Consider the following 22786-nt stretch of genomic DNA (forward strand, 5'->3'; position numbering starts at 1 on the left):
CCTCTCTTGACTCCTTCCTGTCAGGTGATTTGTCACAGCATACAGTGTAGCTCTGTGGGTTAATGATGGACACAACTCCACAGGGGCCTGGCTTGGGCCAGGCTGGGCAGCAGAACCTACCAACCGGGGACCTGGTTTGACGTCAGTGATAATGGCACCCAAGAAGAGATGTCCTTTTTAAATCCTCTGTCTCCCAAAGTGTCATTGCAGCCTACCGAGAACACCCAGAACTTGGCTCCCACAGGCAAGGTCTCCACAGTAGACGAGAGGTACCACTGCAGTGGCCTGGGTGGATGTACCTATGGCTCCTTTGTCTGATGGAAAGGAAGCCTGGGGAATGACTCAGTGGTGTGTACAGACCCTTCCAGCCCCTCCTGCTGCCATCAACACGCACCCTGTCCTCTATGCTGCCCATCCCTATCCTCCACATTTTCTGCAGAGCCACATTCCAATCTCTTAGCTGAGGGAAGACCCCAGGCTTGAGCTAAGGGAGGAAGCGTTCCTGTGTACTACACAGAGGATGCAAACCGTGGGAAATAATTTCTTTTAATGACAGAGAAAGCACACCAAATCGTAACAGAAGCCTGGGTGGGAGTTACCAATGTACAGATAAACACCTGGAGGTCATTCACAGAGGACATTCACAGAGAAGTCAGCTGGGTTGGAGAGCAGCATCCCTGAAGACAAGCGCCAGTGTGCCCCCCTGTGTGTGACCTGGTTGTCACGTCAACAGTTGTTCCCTTCCTCACTTGATGGCAGGGCTGGGTAGGCTCCCAGATGACTACATGGAAGAGAGGCCTCAGGGACTTGTGTCACAAAGGGGTGATGCTGAGGACAGGCTCAAACTGGGTACCTTGCACACCACACCCGTGAAACAAGACTGGACATGGGTCCTTGACAGGAGCTGACGGTGTCGGACAACAGGCGGAAGTTCCAAGTTCCTTTAGACTCTAGGGTTTGGCGCAACTTCCCAAAAGCATGCTAGGAAAAGGGTTTATCAACAAAACTTTGCCATCCCAAGAGATAAAAGTCACCCTCCCAGCTTTTACCGTAATGTGTCTAGGATTCAAAATAAAGAACAAGAAGCAAAAAGGCCGCAACTCAAGAATTATTTGGAGTATTGTGGCACTTTACCAATCTGGTTTGCATATATATATATATATGCAATATATATGCATATATATACTCACACACATATATATGTATATATATTATATGGCAGAGTAAACATAACCCTGCCAATATAAACTTTCCTCATAGATAATTGTAGACTGTACACTCTCGGAATGCAGGAAGTGTCAAGCCTATCTATCATATATTTTTCATCTTTAAAAATAATCTAACATAGTCATACTCTCTGGCTAGTAACAAACTATGAACATCTTCTGAGAATACAGATAAAGCTCTGAGATTAATAGTAAATTCTCTGACGTGCTTCCCCAACCCCTATTCAGTATCAGAAATGAACATATTCCTGTAAAAGCATCCCCAGAGCCATTCATAATCAGGAAAAGAAACAAATAGGTTTGTTTCACCAAATGGGCTTTTAGCAAGAAGCAAGGGAACGTATTTACTTTGGCAAAAGAAAACAAATCACAACATGATGTTTTACAGGTCTGGGACATGCAAGTGCATGTTTGTTATGTGGGGGTATCCTAGTCTCACCCTAAAACCACAATCAGCATGCAGGTTATTGTCAACTATTGGATTCGAGACAGAGATATTTGGCAGTGCACCTCTTCTGTTTAACCATGATCGAATCACTAAGGCAGGAATATGTGACCTTGTAGAGTATCAGCAGGAATTTGTCAGATGCAAGTTTACACGGCATGAACCTGCAATTTACTGTCTAAAAAGAGAAGAAAAGAACCCCAAACACAGATTCCCTGAACACAATTTTGTTGAAAATGAACACTTAAGCTCTTAGAAATATATTTGAAACTACGAGACTGCTCTGTTTGCTATACATGAACATTTTTAAAAAGTTCCCACCCCTAAAAATTGGCCATGTGATTTCCTCATGCTGAGCGACAGCATCAACAGCTAGCCACCAAGGCTGATGCTTGAGCAAGGCTAGCCTCCAAAGTCATTCGTGTGCCACGTGATGCTTTTCAAGGTTGTACCGTTGAGTTTTTCAGCAGTCAACCAAGAAGCAGAGGGACCTTTAAGCCTTGGTCCATCTGTTAGACCGTGGTCCTCGGCAGTGGGTGTCCATGGCTCCTGGGCACTTTTCATTGGAGGTGGCTTGGCTGCTTCGAGTTGGCCTGCAGGTTCTGGACCCGGCTACAATCTAACCTGCAGACTCACGGAAGGGTCTTCACTCAGGAGCACACAGAAGCCAAGATGGCTGACTGGACAGCGGCTGAGGCAGTGGAGGCAGCTCCTTGGCCCAGCAGAAATAGACGCCAGGGACAATTTGTGTCGTGTGGTTTTTATTTGTGGAGCCAATGCAGGAGGGAACCAGAAATCTTGCTTCTGGGAAGCCTTTGCCACATGGAGGCGTTTCATACCACGGAACCCTTGGAGGACGACAGGTGGATGGACTGAATCCTAATGGCCAACGTCCTCTGTAAGTCCTGAAGCACATCCTGGCCAGAGCCTTCGCCATTTTTGTCGTACAGGAGCTGCTTGAATGCTTCATTTTCGATGAGGACCATCATATTTTTAAGAAAGTAGCCTTCACAGTATGCTGAGAGCTCTGTGACCCCGAGGAACTGTGGGAAGAGGAAAGGAAGCGGGTGGTTACTGTGAAATGATGATCACTCACTCAGCTGCGTCAGCCTGACGCAGCCCCACCTTCCTAACACCAGGCTGTGGCTTTGTGGCCCCCACTAATGGCCTGAAGGCCCTTCTTCTACCTTTTGCCTTGTGCAAGCCCAGTCATGTTTTTGAGCCTCAGTTTCCCAAGCTTCATCATGGGTGGGGTAGCCTAGGAGTACTGCTTAGGACATGGATATACATAGACTTTATGGTCTTCAAGGGATCTGAGCAGTTGGAGCATCAATCAGAGTTGGTGTCCTATCACATACACTCACATACAGGCACTGGATGCTTCAGCTGGGAGAGATTCTAGTATAGAGGTCACTCTTTCAATGTGAGTCCTGCTCTTGGGTGTCAAGGTACAAGGCCTCATTCTCTAGGTATGGAAACAGAGGCTAAGAGTGGCCTAGCTCTTGGAGGTTGTTTTGTAGATGAGTGTCATTCCACACAAGTTCGTGTAAGTGGAAGGTAATACAACATACTGTTATGCATGGAATCTGTTAATACTAACTGAATGGACACTATAGACTACGCCTGCCTATCATTTCCACATAACTATCCACAGATCCACATGGGACTGAAGCTCTCATCTCTCATCTTCTAGACAGAGGTTTGTAGACTACAGCCCCCTGGGCTAAATTTGGCCCACGATTTGTTTTATAAATAAAGTTTTATTAGAACATAGTCATGCTATTTGTTTTCTACTTATGTATGATTGTTTCTGCACTAGAGGTAGAATCAAGTAGGGACAAACAAAATAAAACATTAAAACAAACAACCCCCCCAGGCCTGAAATATCCTGCAAAGTTGAAAATAATTATCTGCTCCTTTACAGAACATGTTTGCTGATCTTGTCCTCTGTTATATTTTTCAAATGAAGAGATCATGTCTTACTAATTTCTTTTCCTTTTTAAGATGGGGGTCTCATATACCAAGATGATCTCAAACTTTCTTTGTAGCCAAGGATTGTCTTGAACTCCTGATTGTCCTGCCTCTGCCTCCAGAGTGTTGGAATTACAGGCGTGAGCCACTAAGCCTTGCATGTCTTACAAATTTCTTTATTACATTCTGATGAGTAAGGTCCTAGTAAGGAACATGTGTGTTAATAAACACCTGAAAGACCCCTGTGGTCCCCAGACCCTTGTTCTTTCCACCACAATACTAGAACTGGATCAAACTTTTCTATAGTTGACGAAGTAGCTTGTCCTCTTTTTCAAACACAGAGACAACCTGAAAGGACCATCAGAGGCTCAGGACTGAGCTGCTGGGACAGCTTCTAGGGAGAAGAGATGCTAACCCATGCATTGATGGGCTGGCTTTCTCATCTGTCTGAATCCCACAGCTGACTCAAGCGCTTCCCTGAAGCACAGAGCGTAGCTGGAATGTTTCTCTCCAGCTCCCGCCAATCCCCGGCAGTGCCGCAGACCACTTATAAAATAAACACACAGATGCTTATATTATTTAAACTGGCTGTGGCAGGCTTCTTGCTATCTAGTTCTTCTATCTTAAATTAACCCATTTCTATTAATCTATACCTTGCCACATGGCTCGTGGCTCACTGACATCTTCACATGTTGCTTGTCATGGTGGTGGCTGGCAGTGTCTCCTGACTCAGCCTTCCTGTTCCCAGAATTCTCTGCTTGTCCCACCTATACTTCCTGCCTGGCTATGGGCCAATCACTATTTTATTTATACAGAGCGATATCCACAGCAACAGAAGGGATGCTATAGGGGTCTTTGCTAACATCTGGAACTTGTCTGTTAGCATCTAAATGCCTGCAATTCCTCTGGCACCGCTTTCCTGCTTTTCTGCTTCTTATTGCACTACTGTCAATCTGCAGCACAATGGGTCAGTGAGGAATCCCAGTGGCTGGAGAACATCTGTTGAGGCTGCATCGTCCAAAGCTGAGCAAAGTAGTGTACACACCGGGCAGGCGGCGGCTGGCCCTGCCCTTCCCTCATGCAAATATCACAGACGCCAGTGTTGATGTTGGCCCTACTCCAGGAAGGTAAAGCTGATGTCTGTCAAAGCAGAGGCCCTGGCCACAGGGGTGTCCTGTGGGGGAGTCTGCTCCCCTGCCACCCAGGAGTCCTTGCCCATATTTCCTGCTGGAACTCACGGCATCACTTCACATTATTAAATCCTGGTATGTGCAGCTGATGCTGCCAGCTAAGGAGCCTTAGGAGACTGGACCAGGACTTGCTGAGATGAAAGAAAAGCCACAGAAAAGCTACCTGTGGAGGTCGGGTTTCTGGGGCAATTCAAATTCAAATTCAAAAGGGAAGAAAAGAGGAAGACACTGGCTCTCTTCCTGAGCACAGAAGGCCTCTCTGGGTGGTGCCATTATGCAAGGCAACCCATTAAGACAAGACAAATGCTGCTGAGCTGGGGTACAGGTAAAGCATGCCAGCCTCAGGGTCAAAGCACAAGCATGGAGAGTTGTAATCCACGCTAACCAGAACACCGTGTGTGTGTGTGTGTGTGTGTGTGTGTGTGTGCGTGCGTGCGTGCGTGCGTGCGTGCGTGTGTGTGTGTGTGTGTGTGTGTGTCTCTCGGTGTCGCAGAGACGCGAAGGAGAATGGTGTTCTCCCTTTGTGGTAGTTTGCGTGAGAAGTGTCCCTCCTCCCCAGTTTTGGGCATCTAACCACTTGGTCCCCAGTTGGTGGCGCTGTTTGGAGAGGTTTAGGTGGTGTCGTCTTGCTGGAGGAAGTGTGATGACACTTTGAGATGCAAAGCTTCACACGGGTTCAAATTCCTTTTCTTTGCTTCAGGCGTGCTTTTGAGAGACGTGAGTTTTCAGCTTTCTGTTCCCGCCATCATGCCGGCCTCTTGCCGCCATGCCTCCCCACCACAGTGGACTCTGATCCAGCTGGAACTGAAAGCCCAGATAAGCCCTTTCTTCTATAAGACTAAGCCTTGGTTGTGGTGTTTTATCACAACACAGAAAAGATAATGGACACGCATTTGAGCTTGCACTGGAATCAGGAACATCCCCCACCCCCCCACCCCCCCACCCCCGCCCCCAGAGTTTCTGGTTTGATAGTGCTGGGGTGTGACCTAAAATCTCGCTGCTGCACATTTTGAGACCCACCATTCTAAACGCTTCTATTCCAGATCACTCAATAGCAGAGACATTAGCTGGAACCTGATTAGGGAAGCCGAACCAAAAGCCCAGCCCAGGCTCAGAGTGAATAACACTCCTGGAGAATGCCACTGCCTGGCTTATTTTCCAATGTTCAGGAAGCAGGGAGGTCACGGAGATGTCGGATCTGAGGCAGGAAAGAAAGGCTACGGTCTGGGGCTGTAATCAGTGGCAGAAGCGACTGGCTGGTGTGTGCTGAAGCCCAGAGGTAAATCCCAAGCAACACAGCACAGGGCAGTGTCGGGGGCGCAGGCCCGCCCTGGTGTCGGGGAGCTCACCTTGGCGTGGCTGTAGATGTCCACACAGTTGTCAGTGTTGACGCTTTTTGCACAGATAATCTCGCAGTGCCGCTGCAGGGCCTCCAGTTGGAAAAATTTAGCGGCAGATAGAAGCTGCAATCCATAAAAAGAGACAGTTAGAGGCAGAGACGGGGAAGAAGCAGGGTCAGCAAGACTGTCGGTTTGGATGAGAAATGCCCCTCATAGTCCCAGGCACTTGAACACTTGGTCCCCAGTGTGGTGGCACTGTCTGGGGGACGGTTTAGGGGGTGTGGCTTTGGTGGAGGACGGGTGTCACAGGAGGCCTTTCCCTACTCCCAGCTGGCTCTCCGTGCTCTGTGCCTGTGGTTCCAGATGTGAGCGCTCAGCTGCTGCTCCAGCCAGCAGGCCGGGCACTTGCTGCCTCCACCATCGTGAGTTCTTATCTCTCTGCAACTGTAAGCCCCAATCGATTTTTTCTTCTTCCACCTGCCCTACTCATGGCGTTTTGCCAGAGCAATAGAAAAGCAGCTAACCCACTCCCCAGGGCACCTGACTGAGGGTCGGGAAGCAGAGATGCTGGAGTATGCAGCAGGTATGAGGTGAGACCAGGGGAACAGGCCCTAGTCATGGAAGCTTGCTGCGGGCAGGAGGCATGGTGAAGTGAATCGCAGACGCACCTGTTAGAGCGGGTCAACCTCAAATACCCAACCAGATCTAGCAAGGACGGGGTGTGTGTGTGTGTGTGTGTGTGTGTGTGACACCGATTAGCAGGGTGGGGGCCTCTGTGGTTCCCTGCCTGCCCTGCTGTCCACATCTCCTCTCCAATGTCATTCCTTGCCATCCCACCTCAGGGACCGTCCTTCACCCTGTCTTCCTCTTCTTTAGGGTGCTTCCTATCCAGGTGCTACGCCACTCCCACCTTCTGGGACAGAGTCCAGAGGTCAGGGTCTTCATCCCAGTGGACCATTGGCACACTCGGTTCAAGGTCAGCCCTGGGCTGTGGGAGGCTCCCAGACGCCTACGGAAAGTGACAGGCTGGAGAGAGGCAGTTACAGTTCCCCCAAGGTGGCAGGCAGTGGGGTTTATCATGAGCCTACTCGTGATTTTTTTATTCTATTAAGACACTGTCTCACTGTGTAGCCCTGGCTGGCCTGGGGCTTGCGATCTATTTCCAGGTAGGTCTCAGATCCCTCCCAGGTGCTGGAATTACAGGCAGGAGCCATTACGACCAGCTGTGACTTAAATGTGAATTCATTCACCTCCGTGAAATATCCCACCGAGGGGCTCTGAGGGATGCTGGGTGGGTGAACATGTCCCTGTCCTGGGAAGGCAGCACACTCAACTCCATTGAACTTGAGTGTGAGCTTGCCAGGTGGGCCCTCCCCTGCCTGTGCATCCAGCCCCTTTACCACAGTCTCCAGTAAACAGGCTAGTCAACTCGGAAAGTAAAATCGAAAACGCTTACAAAAGGCCGCCTGGCCCCGGGGTGGGGTACAGCATCGAGGAGGGGTCCAGAGGGGCCAGGGCCTCTGGGGTATCATGGGTGGGGAGCTAAGAAGGGTGAGGACTCAGGACAAACAGGGCCCTTAGTGACTGTGAGCCATACAGCACTCGCCGTGGCCAAAGGTGACTAAAAACCTTCTAAAACATGTTTGTAAAGCCCTCTCCGACCGAGGATGGGCATTCTACAGGACAGGAAACAAGCTCAGCTAGGTCAAATAAACTGCCCAGGTGACCCAGAGTCTGGGCTTCAGGGCTTCAGGCAGTAAGATGCCCGTTCAAACAAACAAACAAACCCACATTATTTAACTAATTCATTGCTTTTAAAAGATAGGGTCTCATTCGGTAGCCCTGGCTGGCCTGGAACTCCCTATGTAGACCAGGCTGGCCTCTAACCCATTAGCGATCCACCTGCCTCTGCCCCGAGTACTGGGATTAAAGGTGTGCGCGCCCATGTCCAGCTAGCTCCCATCTTTAATGAGGAAAACGGATTAGAGCCCTGGCTTTGGATGGGGCGATAGAATGGGGAGCAGCAGGCTGGGAGGGAGAGGATGGCTCCCAGCTCTCACTTCCTGGGTCCCAGAAGGCACAGTAGGGATGAGTCATGCTCGTCATGGATGTAATTGTTCGTAGTAACCACAAGGGGGAGGAAGTCATCCAGGCTACTTCCTGATGGTGCTGTAATGGTCCAAGTGTCCCAGTGCAGGGGGTGCCCAAATTCCTCGGTGAACTTGGCCCTCACAAGCCATGTAAGACTGGTTTCCACTCAGGGTCCCTGGTGCAGCCAGTCTCCCAGGGAAGGCTTCCCCGAGAAGCTGCCTGGCTTGGGAGGACCACAGAGCAAGGGAGGATCATGGAGCCAGGGAGGATCATGGAGCCAGGGAGGATCACCAATTCTGAAGCCAGATGGAAGGGATGCTGGGGCAGCCAGTAACACAATGTCCTCCTTACCTCCATGATCTCATTGTTTTTGATGAGAAGTGACTCTGGGCCACCGTAGTAGAGATACTGCATGACCAGCTGGAAGGAAGAGGAGACAGTGAGTAGAACCTCAGTCGTACACAGTACCACACCACTCCAAAACATCCCTCTCCCCGATGGGGGACGTTTGCACAGGTTTTCCTGATCACACTCTAAAAGCCCTACAGTTTCCAGGCTTTGCTTCCATGTCTGTCCACAGGACCAAATCAAACCTGAGCTTGTCTCCTCAGGACGGATGAGTCACCCAAGGATGATGACCAAGGGGAGCCAACCTACCTCTCATCCAGTCAGGCTGTGCAGGAGACACAACTTAGAGACCCTGACTTAAAACCTCCTGAAGTCGCCGGGCGGTGGTGGCGCACGCCTTTAATCCCAGCACTCGGGAGGCAGAGCCAGATGGATCTCTGTGAGTTCGAGGCCAGCCTGGTCTACAGAGTGAGTTCTAGGACAGGATCCAAACCTACACAGAGAAACCGTGTCTCGAGACACCAAACCAAACAAAAAAAACCTCCTGAAGTCCCAGAGGGCCACTCTGGGTAACAAGTTCCTCACAAGTTGACCAAATGCCGGAGGAAGCTGAGAGGGGCCAGGGTTTGATATTCACTGATGGTGTTGTGAATGTTCCAAGAGAGGCTGCCCCTGTTATGTGACTTCCAATGTCTGAATTGTGCCCTAAATTACAGTTTTGCAAATGGGTGTCCTTGAATGGCTAAAGACTGTGGATGTATCTGAATTAGTGTAAGCGCCCCACATGACAACCAAGTGTTTGTTGTTCCTTTGCACACGGTACAGCGCCGCCCAGTTTGTCCCAGTCTCTCCAGTTTCGACTGCCTTCCACATGCCTGGCTTTCCCTGCCTGGGTTGGCCAAATCTGCAGACTAGTCACGTCCTGTATTGGGACCACACTGTGGTACAACCACCACAATAGGATTGGGAATTTTCTTCAAGTGTGCCATGGCATACACACACTCATACACCCACATAGGCCCCCCACACCCACACATACACACCCACCCTCCACCCACCCGCGCACACGCGCGGACACACACACACACACACACGAACACAAATAAATAAAACACTAATTTTGGGAAATGTTTAACACTCTTAAAGAAACTGCCAATTAACAGATACTTCTGTGCCACCAATGGCTAGTCCTGATATATCATGGAATTATGTGGAATGTTTGCACATTTCATTAAAGCAGATTCCTAATTGAACCTGTTTTTTGTTTGCTTGTTTGAGGTCTCACTGTGTAACAAACAACTTACTGTGTAGCCCAGGCTGGCCTCTATCTCATATTCCCCTTGCCTCCACTTCCCCGAGTACTGGGATTACAGGGAACTGTCACCACATCTAGCATGGTATCTGTTTTTGTTTTTGTTTTTTCCTTCAAGACAAGGTTTCTCTGTGTAGCTTTGGAGCTGTCCTGGATCTCACTCTGTAGACCAGGCTGGCCTCGAACTCACAGAGATCCGGCTGGCTCTGCCTCCCGAGTGCTGGGATTAAAGGCGTGCGCCACCGCCGCCCGGCTGGTGTCTGTCTTTTTTGCTCTGTCCGCTCTCTCCTCTTGCCTCTATCAGGACCTCTATCACGTCTTCCAGCCCCCTCAGCCTGGAAGAGCTCTCTTCTCTAACAGTGGAGGTTGGCCCTCCTTTGGGTCCAACTCAGTGCTCACCAGCTCTGTTTCAGGCAACTGCTTGTCCACAACTCAAGTGTCCGTCTTTGGTCGTCTGAGAATGCAGATGTCTCACTCATCACTGTATTCCTGCGCCTAGCACAGTGCCCGGCACACGGACAGCACACGGACACTCTATTATAGTATTATAAATATCAATACAGGGTCTTGGATACGGGGTCTCATTTGATATCTCAGGCTGGCGTGGAATTCATGGCAATCCTCCTGCTTCAGTCTTCCAAGTGCTGAGACTGCAGGCATGTCACCATGCCTGCCTCAAGTGAACACATTAGACAATAGCATGTGTCCTGTCTGCCTCTCCCTTTCGCTGACTTGGGGTTTTGTGTCTACCTGCCCACCACAGAGGTGGTGACGTTGTCTAGGCCTTGGAAGATAACACCGCGTTGTTCCCCTCCCCGTCCTGCCTCGAGCGCGGGCCTTATTTGCCCATGAAATACTGTCAGCCAACACTGGGCTATTGCCTTTATTAAAATCAAGTGATTCCTCCAGCACCTTTGTGATATAGGTCAAACCAATAAGAAGAAGAAGCACCACTGTAACGTGCACCCCCCAGCATGGGCGCTCCATTTACAAAGCACTTTTCTATCAGCCATATACATTTATTCAAGGTTGAGCCACGGGCTGAAATTGCCGCATTGGCGGAGGGAGACCCTGGGCTAATGGAGCTTAAATTGGGCCGTCCCAACCCCCTTCCAGACTCCGCCAGTGCACGCATTTTCTCTAAGTGGGTGCAACAAGCCCTTATTAGGCCAAAGGGCCTGCACATGGAACTGTTTTTCTTGGCAGCTGCCAACCTACATGAGGCAGGGACTTTTGCAGCCTGAAGGAGGCCTAGCTCCAGGTGTGGCCTCAGTGGATCTGGCTCTTGCACACATGTGATGTTAAACAGTCTTGGGGGAGGAAACAGTACAGTATCAACAACTAAAAATTCTTCTCCTAAATTTATATGCCAGAAACATATAAAGTGCACAGGCTTTTGGGAGCCTCCTTATGGGTCGGGTTCCACCTTCCCTGGCCTATTTCAAGCCACAAATGAGGCTCTTCTTTTATGAGCAATGGGCAGGGACACAGACAAGTCCCCAGGGCCTGATAAATCTTCCCTTCCCATTACAGGAACTTGAAGCTAATGTGGCCAGCAAACCTTCCCTATCGGAAGCAATTACAGGCCTAGGGATCCCCCTGAGGCCAGCCTTTGCCATGCAGGACTCTGACAACAAGCCCACTGGGCAAACAGAGACTGAGAGCTTCCTCTGAGCCAGGCTCTTATTACTGGAGCCTCCCCAGTGAGGGCCGGGCTTATCAGTCATGGGGTACTTCCTGAAGTGTGTGTGTGTGTGCATGTATGTGTGTGCATGTGTGTGTACATGTGTGTGTATGTGTGTGTGCATGTGTGTATGCACGTGTGCATGTGCGTGCACACTCACATGAACACGTGCTCTGTTTTCTGCCTTCAGCTCACAATCCCACTCTAACAGGCCACAGGAGTCTTGCTGTAGGGTCAGGTGACTTCAGAGCAGACTCATTTTCCCAAGGACGTGAGAAAACAACAGGACTGGGTTCAGTTTTAACCTTGGCTCTCCTAGGGGAAGCTGTGGGAAGTCGGGCCACATCCTTCCAAGAGCTCCTGGCAGGGGAGTTGGAAGGATCACGGACACAAGGACAGCATTAGCTTTCAGGTTCGAACCCTGGGCCCAGCAGCATCAGCGGCTCTTGACAGAAGTGAGACTTCTCATGGTTGAAAGCCAGGTGTAGGGACGGGACCTAGGGACTCACACTTAGTGTGTTTTCAAGTCATTCTGACCATTTCCAGGGCACCGGATGCCTGTTAATGTCCAGAAGATGCTATAAGGAAGAGTGCCCCGCTCCACGATGGCAGGAGGAGGGAGAGGCCTCATCATGCCCAAGGCTGGGTCCTGCCCTGAGGTTCTGCTTTTATGGGTCTGATGTACAGACTAGACATCCAGGGGACATTTTCAAAGCTCCCCAGGTGATATCAATGTGTGATGGAGGCCGGGGGAACAGGAATTCCGTTTTGGTATGGTTTTTACTTAGACCATCTCAGAATGGAGTCCTTGAGGTGTGCCACCAGATGGGCTAGGCACAGATCCTGGTTTCCAACATGGCCAGGATGAGCACATCATGTAAGTCCTTTTCACGTGCTCTTCTCTTTGTCTGGAATGCTCTAGCCTTCTTCTCGAGCCCAAAGCCTCATTCTGAGTCCCACGGCTTTGGCTTGGCCTTTGATTCTCCATTCCTAACCCTGCCCCAGTGTCCTGGGTCTGAGCTGTTACAGCACATGGCTCCAAAAGGGAGCCCATGTTTGCAAACACCCCACGTACACTGTAGCCGACGGGAGACTTGGGGATACTCTCTCTAGACTTACAAGTCTTTGGGAGAGGGTGTCCCTTACCTTTGGGCTCCCTCCCCCAGCCCAAGGCTGGGGCTAACAGGCACTGGCCTCCAGTGACTGCTGTCGGGCTGCGGGATGCAGTGGGAGGGATGGAATGAGTGAACCGGCAGTACAGGGGTGTCCCAGGTGGTCGGGACAGCTGAGGCCCGAAGGCCACCCCAGGGCTCACCTGGAAGATGGGGTACTTCACATAGCCGATCTCTATGCAGGTGCTGTCGTTTGTTGGCTTGCTGGAGAGGAGGGCCTTGAACCTGGACAACACAGAAAGATCAAGACTCATCCACACGGCTACGGCTTGCCCAAATGACTCTCCTCCTGACAAATCTCTGGACCCTGCTCTGAGACACCGCTGGATTACAGCTGTTAGTGTCCATTCAAAGCTAATGACTATGCTTGGAACTCACATCCTTTCCCAGACTGGCCCCTGGGAAGGAACCGGACGCTCTTTAAAACCCCATCACTTTCCAGCGCCAACCCGGGGTCTCCTCCGCAGATGTCAGTCTGTTCTGAGCACCTGACCTGGCTTCTCTCTTGTCTGGAGCCCAGGGTACCACCACCTGTCCTCCTTTCTGTTGTCCAAGCTTTGCTCCAGGGAGGCAGGAACTTCTGTCTTTGTGAGACAGGCGGCCTCGAGGGCATTTAACCCATATTCACTGGGGGAGGGGCTCCCCATGGGTGATCATCTGTCTTGGAGGTTGGATGCAAAGCCTCTGGCCAGCAGGGACCTTATCAGTGGGACTGGACTTCAGAAGGCATAGGAGCTAGAGATGGTCAGTTGGTACAGCGTGCCTGGCACTCATAAGCCAGTCCCAAATAAACTAGGCCTGATGGTGCACGCCTGTAATCCCAGTACTAGGGATGTGGAGACAGGAGATCAGAAGTTCAAGTTCAACCTCGCTACACAGTGAATTCCAGGACATCCTGAATTACGTGAGATTTTGTCTCCCAAAAGGAAAAGAGCAGCAATAGGAACAATCACAGACTTATTCCAGCCACAGCGATGCCGAGGGTACAAACCTGGGAGAGGCTGTGAACAGCAGCACTTTGTGAGCATAGAAGGGTCTTCCCTCTACCAGAAAGGTCACATCAGACATTTCTTTATTGTTAAGAAAATGAGGATCTGGAACGGAAAGGGGGGCAGTGTGTTAGTGAAGGAGGGTGACTCTGGCAAACACACAGGGGGGGACAGGGAAGCACAATGACCTCTTCATTCCTCATGGGTGACCCAAGAGTCACACTGGAGGCAGCACCCATGGAGGACGGATGCGCCGCTGCCACCCAGCTCAGCAAGGAGATGCTCAAAGCTGACCTGTGGTAGAAGCAGCCTGTGGGCTGGTGAAACGGCTCAGTGTGGGTAACGGCACTGGCTGAGTGTGCGGGGTGACCTGAGTTCTGGTCCCCAGAACCCACTTCAGAGTTGGACGTGGTAGCCCTGGCATGTGGAATCCCAGTGCTCCTACAGTGGGATGGGTGGTGAGGGCTGAGACTCCTTGGAAGCCTGCTAGACTGGTGCACACAGCGGCAAACAAGAGACCCCGCCTCAGACACATGGGACGTGAGACCTGACGGTGGCAATTGTGCTGTGACCTCCTGCACACCCACACTCTCACACTCACAAAGATTAGAAGGAGGAGGAGGAGCAGGAGGAGGAGGAGGAGCAGGAGGAGGAGCAGGAGGAGGAGGAGCAGGAGGAGGAGGAGCAGGAGGAGGAGCAGGAGGAGGAGGAGGAGGAGGAGCAGGAGGAGGAGGAGCAGGAGGAGGAACCACCGTACTCCACAGCAGACACACCTCTAGGCAGAGCTTAGAGACCTCAGGGTATGAAAGGCCTGTCTGTGAAGCGAACCCACCCATCCTCCTGCCCTTTTCTTAGGCTCAGTGTCCCCCCCTTCTTCCCCTCCCCCAGTGGAAGGGGTGTAGAAGGGCAGCCGCCCCCTTGCCACTGGACTCCAGGTTCTCTCCCAGGATCAGCGACAAAGGAGCCAGCCCTGTCTCTTATAACAAAGACAATGTAGCTAACACTCACTCACTGAGTCTAACAATGGCAGTCCCTGTGCAGGGAGGGAACTGAGACATGGAGACATCCCAGGGGCTCTGCAAGCCAGGATTTGACCCAAGGCGTCCCAATTCTACGGCTTGACCCACCAAGTACAAGGTTCCTAGGTATTACTTTGAACTCAGTCATGCAGACCCCAGGTCCTTCTGGGTGGCCCTTGGAGTCAGCCCAGCCCTTCTGCCTTGCTAGGAACATCCTCAGCTCCTTGACTCCTGGTCAGTCTCCACCCAGCAAAAACAAGGTGGCTCTAACTGCCAGGGTCTCGTGGTAGGCCACCTGCATGTCAGCTCACTAGAACTGCGGCACTCAGGGTCGGCGTTCACAGTGCTCACTGGGGGAGTTTGAGAAGCCACAACATCTCCACCCGCCTAAGCGGTTCTCCTGGACTCATGCTCTGTGCTGGGTGCTCCTCATCTCTATGAGAGGTGCTCCAAACCAGGACCAAAGGCAGAGGAGCTTTCTTTCCTACGGTCATCCCAAACTCCTGACCATTTCTCCCTCATTCCCCTTCATTCTGTTTCCGCCCTTGGTCAGGTTACATCATCTTTCCAGACCCTTCTGGAGCTTCTGTTGGTCTCTTTGCTTTCACTCACCACAGGAGCCATCCTTCCTAAAGTCAGATCCCATCCTGATGGGGGCGGGGAGGCACTAGGATACGTGTGCATTTCATACCACGGGGTACTTGCACTCCATAGCACAGGAAGGAATCTGCATGTACACGCTACGGCCAGCTTGGCAGGGCAACTGTTAAGTCTGTAGCCCAGGTGGTTCTAAGAAGGGCCTGAGCCCAGATCCCCATAGGATGAGGACCAGTCGGAGAGATTGTCGGGGGAGAAGGCTCAGAACTGTGACTGTCCACGTGATGGAAGGCAAGACTGAGCTCTGGAATGGCTGACTCTTTGTTTCCACCCTCCCCATACAGCTTGGGGGCTGGAGTGGAGAGAGGTTTGTGTTAGGGTCTTAGTCCACTGCCGCCTCAGATCCTGGGCCCTCTTAGTGATTCGGTTCCTGTCCCTGATGACTGATTTTTGTGGTGACAGGCAGTGTGGGTTCTGATTACAATCCCCCTCTCCCCTTTTACAAACCTTCCAATAGCTCCCCAGTGCTCCCAGAGAGGCCACACTCGTTTTCTTTCTTTCTTTCTTTTTTTTTTAAGATGTATTTTTATTACTTTTAGTGGCATGTACATGTGTGGGTATGTGCATGTGAGAGCGGGTGCCTGTGGATTCTAACTTCCCTGGTCTGGAGTCCCAGGCGGTTGTGAGCTGCCTATACGGGTGCTGGGAACAGAACTCAAGTCCTCAGGAAGGGCAGAAGCCGTACACACTCTTAACTGCTGAGCCATTTCCCTAACCCGAGGCCATACTTCTTGACAAGACCACTGTGACTGAGTTCCTTCTCCACCTGTCTAGTCAAGACCTCTGCCCATTTTTAAAAAATACTCTTTTATGCACGTGTGTCTGAGTGTGCACTGTGTGTGTGCAGGAGCCCATGGAGGTCAGAAGAGGCATCGGGTGCCCTGGAACTGGAATTACAGACAGTTGAGAGTCACCATGTGGGTGGTGGGAACAGGACCTGAGTCATCTGCAAGAGCACTTACCCATGAGCCAGTGCCACCCAGACCTGCCTTCTCATGGTGCTAACCTTGGACCTCTGACCCGTGTCCCGAAGACCAAGCCCCTTTCGCTGCAAGTGAGAAACACTGCACCGTGTTTAAGGCTTCTCTTCCCTCTCTGGCCACGGGAAGCAGAGCTTATGCTGTGTCCTTGTCCCGGCCCTCAAAAATGTTCACGCTAACAAGGTGCCTCACAAGGCACTCACGTGTGGTGCACTGCTGTCATGTTCTGGGAAGGTGACTCTTCGCCTCTACCACCTTTTCATTGGTTGGCCTTTCCAATCTGTTACCCTGACGATCAATATTTCCTGCAGGGCAGAAACACTTGTGGCTTAGGTATACTTCGAATCAGCTCTATGCACTCAATCTTTAACTGATAAAAGCAAAGAATGCTTTTGCTATAGGATTGCTATAGGATAGCAATTTCTCCATCGTTTCAAATTTAGAGAGAAAGGATACAGGGAGTAGAGAAGGTCCCAACCTTTATAGGAAAAGGAATCCTTCATTGTTAATTTTTTATTACTCTCTAGGCAACAGGGGATGGGCTTCTGCAATGGCAGGCTCAGGTTTCCAACCTCAAGACAGCCAGGCTTTCTCTGTCTTTTCAATTCTGCTCTGCCTGTAGTAGCCCCGGATCGTCTGGATGAAGGCGGTGCCTGCCTGGGGAGTCTCAGGAGCTGGCCCTACACAGTGAGGAATTCTGGCATTGGCAGGGCTTGTCTTCAAGTCCCAGCTCCACTCTGTCTCCTGATGGCAATCAAAGCGTGGGATAGGCCATGCCTACCTCCTGGGATATCTGAGCGCCACTGAGAGGTGAAAGTCAAGTATATGGCTGGATCATGTGCAGGTACCCAGGGAGCATATAAAGTGATCGGCTAGCCTCGCTGAACTTCAGAGCACCCACCTCCAATGCTCAGGTGTGCCCTGCTTTTTCAATTATAAAAAGAGTTATTTGTTTTTAATTATGTGTGTGTGTGTGTGTGTGTGTGTGTGTGTGTGTGTGTGTGTGCCCACAGAGGCTAGAGGTGTTGAATCTCTCTGGATTTGCAGTCATAGGTGGTTATAAGCCACTTGACATGGGTGCTAGGAAATGAACTCGGGTCCTCTGGAAGAGCAATCTTCCTTCTTAACCTCTGAGGCAATTCTCTAGCCCTAACCTGCCCTTGTTTGTATGGTCATGTGTGGTTGTTCCTTTCTTCTCATTATCTCCTAAAGCAGGACGACCATCAGGGACACTGCTGGTTCATTGGTGTCTCCCGCCTCCTCCTCTGCCGTGGAGATGGCGGACTTTACAGATGGGAGAGTTGCTGCCTTCGTCCCATCTCTTTGATAAAGCGCCATCACAAAGACAACTTTGGGGAGAAATGGGTTAGTCTAGTTCACAGCTCCTGTCCACACTGCAGACAGTCAACTCGGCAGGAAGCAGCTGGTCACACCCACAGCCAGGAGCAGAGAGAGAGAATCCACACGAATGTTCTCCGCTCACTTGTTCCTTTTCACACAAATCCAGGCAATGGTGCCCACCCACATCAACAATCAAACAAAGACAATCTCCACAGACCAACCTAATCTAGACACTTCCTCATTGAGATTCTCTTCCTAGATGGTTGTAATCCGACTGCATCAAGTTGGCTACCAAAACCATCACAGCTGACATGGACAGTGGGCTGTCTATCGAAATCTCCTGTGCATGGGACTCATGGATCAGCAGCCTCAGCAGTGCTCAGTGTCAGTGACCGAGGGAAACGGTCCCACAGGGGAGGCACTGCAGCCTCCTCATCTGCGTCCTCTGTTGTGTTCTCCAAAGAGATTTACTGCCTGCTGAGGGAGCTCTCATCTCTGGGGCCTGGCTCCTCCGCTCTCTGCCCTCCACGGTTCCCATCCTGCAGTTGTCCCACGGGTTGCTTCCTTCCCACCCCTACGCTCCACGGCTGTAGCCTGGCATACCCGGGCCACCACTCACCCAGGCGTGACGTCTGCTTCCTCTTGATCTCCGTGAGCTTGGGAATGGGGTAGGGACCATAACAGTGTGTGAAGATGACGCACAGCTGCTGGCTGATCACTTCATTCTGTGAAGGAAGAAGAGGAGCTGGGTGCCAGGGTGCCAGGGTGGTGCAAGCCAGGCTGTCACCACAGACACCTGTCCCCCTAGGCAAGAGGAGCCCGTGCATTTACTATATGTCCCCCAGGACAACGGACATTCAGTTTGCATTTACCACGCCTGGACTGACCTGCTCTATGAGTCCACTGCTGAGTGCTTAGGAGATTTATAAAAAAAACAAAACAAAACATTTTCCCATCTCACCCTGATCATTTCCTAGCCAAGGGAAAGCAGGCTTTTGTAGATCATGACTAGAAAGCTTTCACCTCCAATCCACCTTTATCCGTACTCTCAAATTCTGGAAGCAGCCAGTGGCCCTGAGCAAGCAGCAGAAAGCCCTTTTGGTCCCATGACTGCGCCCCACAAGGACAGGATGAAAGCTTCTGATTCAGCTCTGTAATAAGTGGATTCTAGGGTTCAGGCATTTTGGATCTGGGAGTCATCAGTTGAATCACTTTTCAATAAAAATAAAAATAAGGACGGCGGAAGGCAGTTCTGTGCCTCTGAACTCCAGCTGGCCGTGGCTCAGGGAGGACGGAGACTGGGCCGAGTGACCTTCGTCCTAGTGTTTTGGTTCTTTTCCATGCCAGTCCTTCCCGTTCACTGCCCTCCATGAGCAGGTGTGCAGGCTGGGGGTGGGATGTGACTCACAGCATTCTGCTGCTTTACGTTGGGCAAATGGCTGAAACAGGGGCTAGGCAAGTATTTACAACCGCCGTGGTTTGACTCAGTGTCCCTCATGTGTTAGGGTGTGGCCCCTTCTTTATGGTGCTATGGGGGAGATGCCTAGACCTTCTTGAGACCCTGCAGGAAATCTGAGGTCCTTGAGCGTGTCTCCTAAAGGGGATTATGGGATGCTGGTCTACTCAGGCCTTTCTCTCTTTGCCTCCCGGCTGCTCCTACCGCACGCTCTGCCCTGGTACATTGTCTCACCTCTACCCCAGAAGCCATGGACCACGGATCTCCAAAACTGTGAGCAAAACGAACCTTCCCTCTTTTAAGCTGATTGTATCAGGTGTTCTGTTTTAGCAACACCAGGCTGACTAACACAACAAAGTACCAAAAAAGGAAGGTTAAAACCCACTTTGTACCATTTCTCTAAAGATAAAAAACTGAAGAATCTTAGAAGAACAAAATGAGATCCTCATTTTTTTCTTTCCATTTCCCACAAGTGAGTGTTGTTGGTTTTTTTTTTGTTTGTTTGTTTGTTTTTTGGTTTTTTTGTTTTTTTAATGACGGGCTTGGGACCACAACGATGTCAGTGATTCAAGATATTCTCACATTTAATCCCCAAGGCAGGACATAGCTCCTCCACGTGGGTAAAGAAAATCCAAACCCTTCTATCCAAGTGGCTAGATCTCAGAAGGCAGTGTCATCTGGGACACATGACGAGAGGAGTCGCTAGCGGGGAAGGAAGAAGGGATGGTGGCTGCTCCCAAGGGTGGCATGGATGATACGTTAAGAGCAAACACTTTGCCACCTCACCCTGCACCCATGGGCGAGCCGGCAAAGTGTTTCCCGCCGTGAGCAGCACTAGAATCCCCTGGGAGCTGGTGAGGAATGCAAATCCCACCCTTTTCTTTCTGCCATTCTTTCTCATTTGTGGTTGAGACAGGGCCTAGCTTTAGCAGCTCAGGCTAGTCTTGATCTCAGGATCTCCCTGCCTCATTTTCTAGGGCCTGGCATAAGAGGCAAATGCTTCCAGACTGGATCCCATGCTTTTAAAAAACAGCATTTTCTTTCTGGAGCTGGGCAAATCCCGGCAGCAGGGTGTGCGTGAGTGGGGGGCATCACTGGGTAGGGGGCAGTCAGGGTTCCTTTCATGGCAGCCTCCGCTGGCCATGACATCGGCAGACGTGGGGTGACCTTCCCATTGGCTCTGTGGGTGCATACCAATGTCTGTTTTTGTCATTCAAGAAGATAAAATGACAGTTCACAGCGAAAGGCACCGCAGGCAAACCCAGGGGGAAGCTGAGGGAGGGGCAGGGTGACTTCACAGTGAGATGTGAGGTCTGCAGCAGCCAGGCTGCATGGATTGGGTCTCAGGGTGATCATTTCAAATGGAGATGGTGATAACACAGTCCCTCCCTCCAGGGCTCCTTGTGAGGTGTAGAGTATGGAGTGGCTAGAACGCCCGGCACACAAAAGTGCTCTGCAATGGGTGATTATTATCATTAAGGCACGTCCTGGCTTCAGTGCCCAGAGCGGGCCACTTCCCCAGCACAGGGTGTGACGCACATGGAAGGGAGAGTCTGGGAGAACTGTGAGGGCTGCTTGAGGACACAGAGGAGAGAGAAAATGGGGGAAAGACAGGCCTAACTAGGCTTTGATGAATGGATGTGGCAGAAGGGGGAGATTGCTAAGCACACATTTGTCCTGCTCTGGTGTTTTCTCTGAAGTTGATAAATTAAGCAGTTTTAGCAAATGGTGTTTACATTGAGTCCCGTTTTCAAGGTTTTTTCACAGAGATAGTTTGAGAGTTCCGCTGTGAGGATCTAGGAATGTCTCTGGTGACTTCTGGATGCTTTCAAGATTTGTTCCAAAATTCACTTAGTGGCTGTTTGTCACTGGCAGCCATTTGATAGGTGGAAGCTTAGACTGAGGCGTTGCTCAGAGGCTTCCTGTCCAGCACGTTTGCTGATTTCCCTGCTTTGATTGAGATTTAAAAAAAAAAAAAAACTTTTAGTGGTACCGCTAGTTACAGTCCAGTGAGGGACTTGGGACACACACCTGCTTCTTTGGGGTTTCTGAGATGCCTGATGCTGGTACAGAGCAGCCAGAATGATTTTTTTAAATCATTGAAAAAGAGAGATTTATTTCCAAAGAGGCCTCCAATAAGTCTTATGACAAAGGATAGCAGACTTTTTTTTTTAATTTAAACAATCATATTCTTCCTTCTGTTGATGGAGAGATGGAAGAGGCGTGCAATTTCCTATTCCTCATAATAAGCTGCATGGTTTAATATACTGTATCCCCTCTGTAATACATGTTACAATCTGATGATGCTGAGGACAGTCAATAAATGCTAGAACTGAGATAACAGGATGAAGGACAAGCTATGAAGGGAGAAAATATCTGCAAACCATACGGCTGACAAAGGACTAGTACTTAGCATATATAAGGAACTCTTAGAATTCAACAATTCAAACAGAATAAACAGTTCAACTAGAATGCAAGAAAACGATGCAAAGAGAAATTTCAGTGAAGAGAGTATGCGGATGTGGACCAGTGCATGCTTGGGGGCGGTGCACTCGTGCATGCTTGGGGAATGCTTGACGACACTCCGCAGCTATGTTAAAACCACCGTTTCCTTGCAGGTCAGTCTATGTGATGTCACACCACACAGGTAAGGGTTTCCATGGAGCTTCCTATGAAAGCACATCAGCCCTCTCTCCTCCCTTCCTTCTCGGGCCCGCCCCTTCCAGAGGTGGAGCTGGCTGCTTTGTCTCTGGGTCACCTCTCCTGGGTGTGCAGCACAGCTGCCAGGGAGCAGGTTTTGGTCCACATCTGGCAAAGGCCTTTCCTCCTTCCTGCCCCCCAGATGTTCCTGCTAGGGCTGTTGGTGACTTTCATGTCCTTCCACCCAATGACCCCCCCTTCCTGCCGTCAGACACTGGGGTGCTAGTGGGAGGCTCCTCTCCCCTGAGCCACCAGATGAGATGACACACGTGGCTTTTTGGGTGGCCTGGGAGACCGGGGAGCTTGGGGTGCTGAGCGTGTTGTGTTCTGGGGCCTAGGGATGACTGATTCCATCTGACAGAAATCCACTGGGCTCTGCAGTTACAATCTGGGGAATTTCCCACATGTGTGTCGTACTTCAAAGTGATGTTTACCCAAACAAACAAACAAAAAGCAAGAGGCAAAATTTCTCTGTAGCATGGAAAAAAGTTAAAACCAGGCAGGTCAGAAAACACGTGGCTATAGACACTGGGAATGCACCCAGTAGTGCCTTTCACTGAGGTGGTTCTGGGTAATTTCAGGTGAAAGCCTTTGATCCGTTTATTTTAAGTTGGAGGGGGGAAGGGAGGGGTTTGCTTTTGAATGTTCCCTGCAGGCTCCACTCTTTCTGAACTCACTCAGGCCCACTATACTAAGGCTGGCTCAGTAGTGCGGACGGACGGATGCCACACACAGCCAGCAGGGGCCACAGAGGCTGGCGTGAGGACGGCACTGCCCAGGACAGCTGCCGAGGGAACTCTGGCCCCAAGGCTCCGAGATGCTCTGAAAGCAGGTGGACCGTGCTGCTGGTGGGCTGACGGCCATC

General features: G+C 50.7%; 1 protein-coding gene across 6 annotated transcripts in view; it reads right to left on the reverse strand.

The window, feature by feature from the left end:
- Positions 1–529: 529 nt before the first annotated feature.
- Abtb3 (ankyrin repeat and BTB domain containing 3) overlaps positions 530–22786 on the reverse strand; it is a 266416-nt gene continuing 244159 nt past the window's right edge. For all 6 annotated transcript variants that reach the window (XM_016005496.3, XM_042263134.2, XM_042263132.2 and 3 more), the window contains 6 exons: positions 18385–18490; positions 13771–13873; positions 12923–13004; positions 8615–8683; positions 6182–6295; positions 530–2714 (listed from right to left, as the gene is read on the reverse strand). In XM_016005496.3, coding sequence (XP_015860982.1) covers positions 2505–2714; positions 6182–6295; positions 8615–8683; positions 12923–13004; positions 13771–13873; positions 18385–18490 — 684 coding nt within the window. In that variant the 3' untranslated portion in view covers positions 530–2504. The remainder of the gene's footprint in view (positions 2715–6181; positions 6296–8614; positions 8684–12922; positions 13005–13770; positions 13874–18384; positions 18491–22786) is intronic.

The sequence above is a fragment of the Peromyscus maniculatus genome, chromosome 18, assembly GCF_049852395.1.
Source record: "Peromyscus maniculatus bairdii isolate BWxNUB_F1_BW_parent chromosome 18, HU_Pman_BW_mat_3.1, whole genome shotgun sequence".
NCBI lineage: Eukaryota > Metazoa > Chordata > Mammalia > Rodentia > Cricetidae > Peromyscus > Peromyscus maniculatus.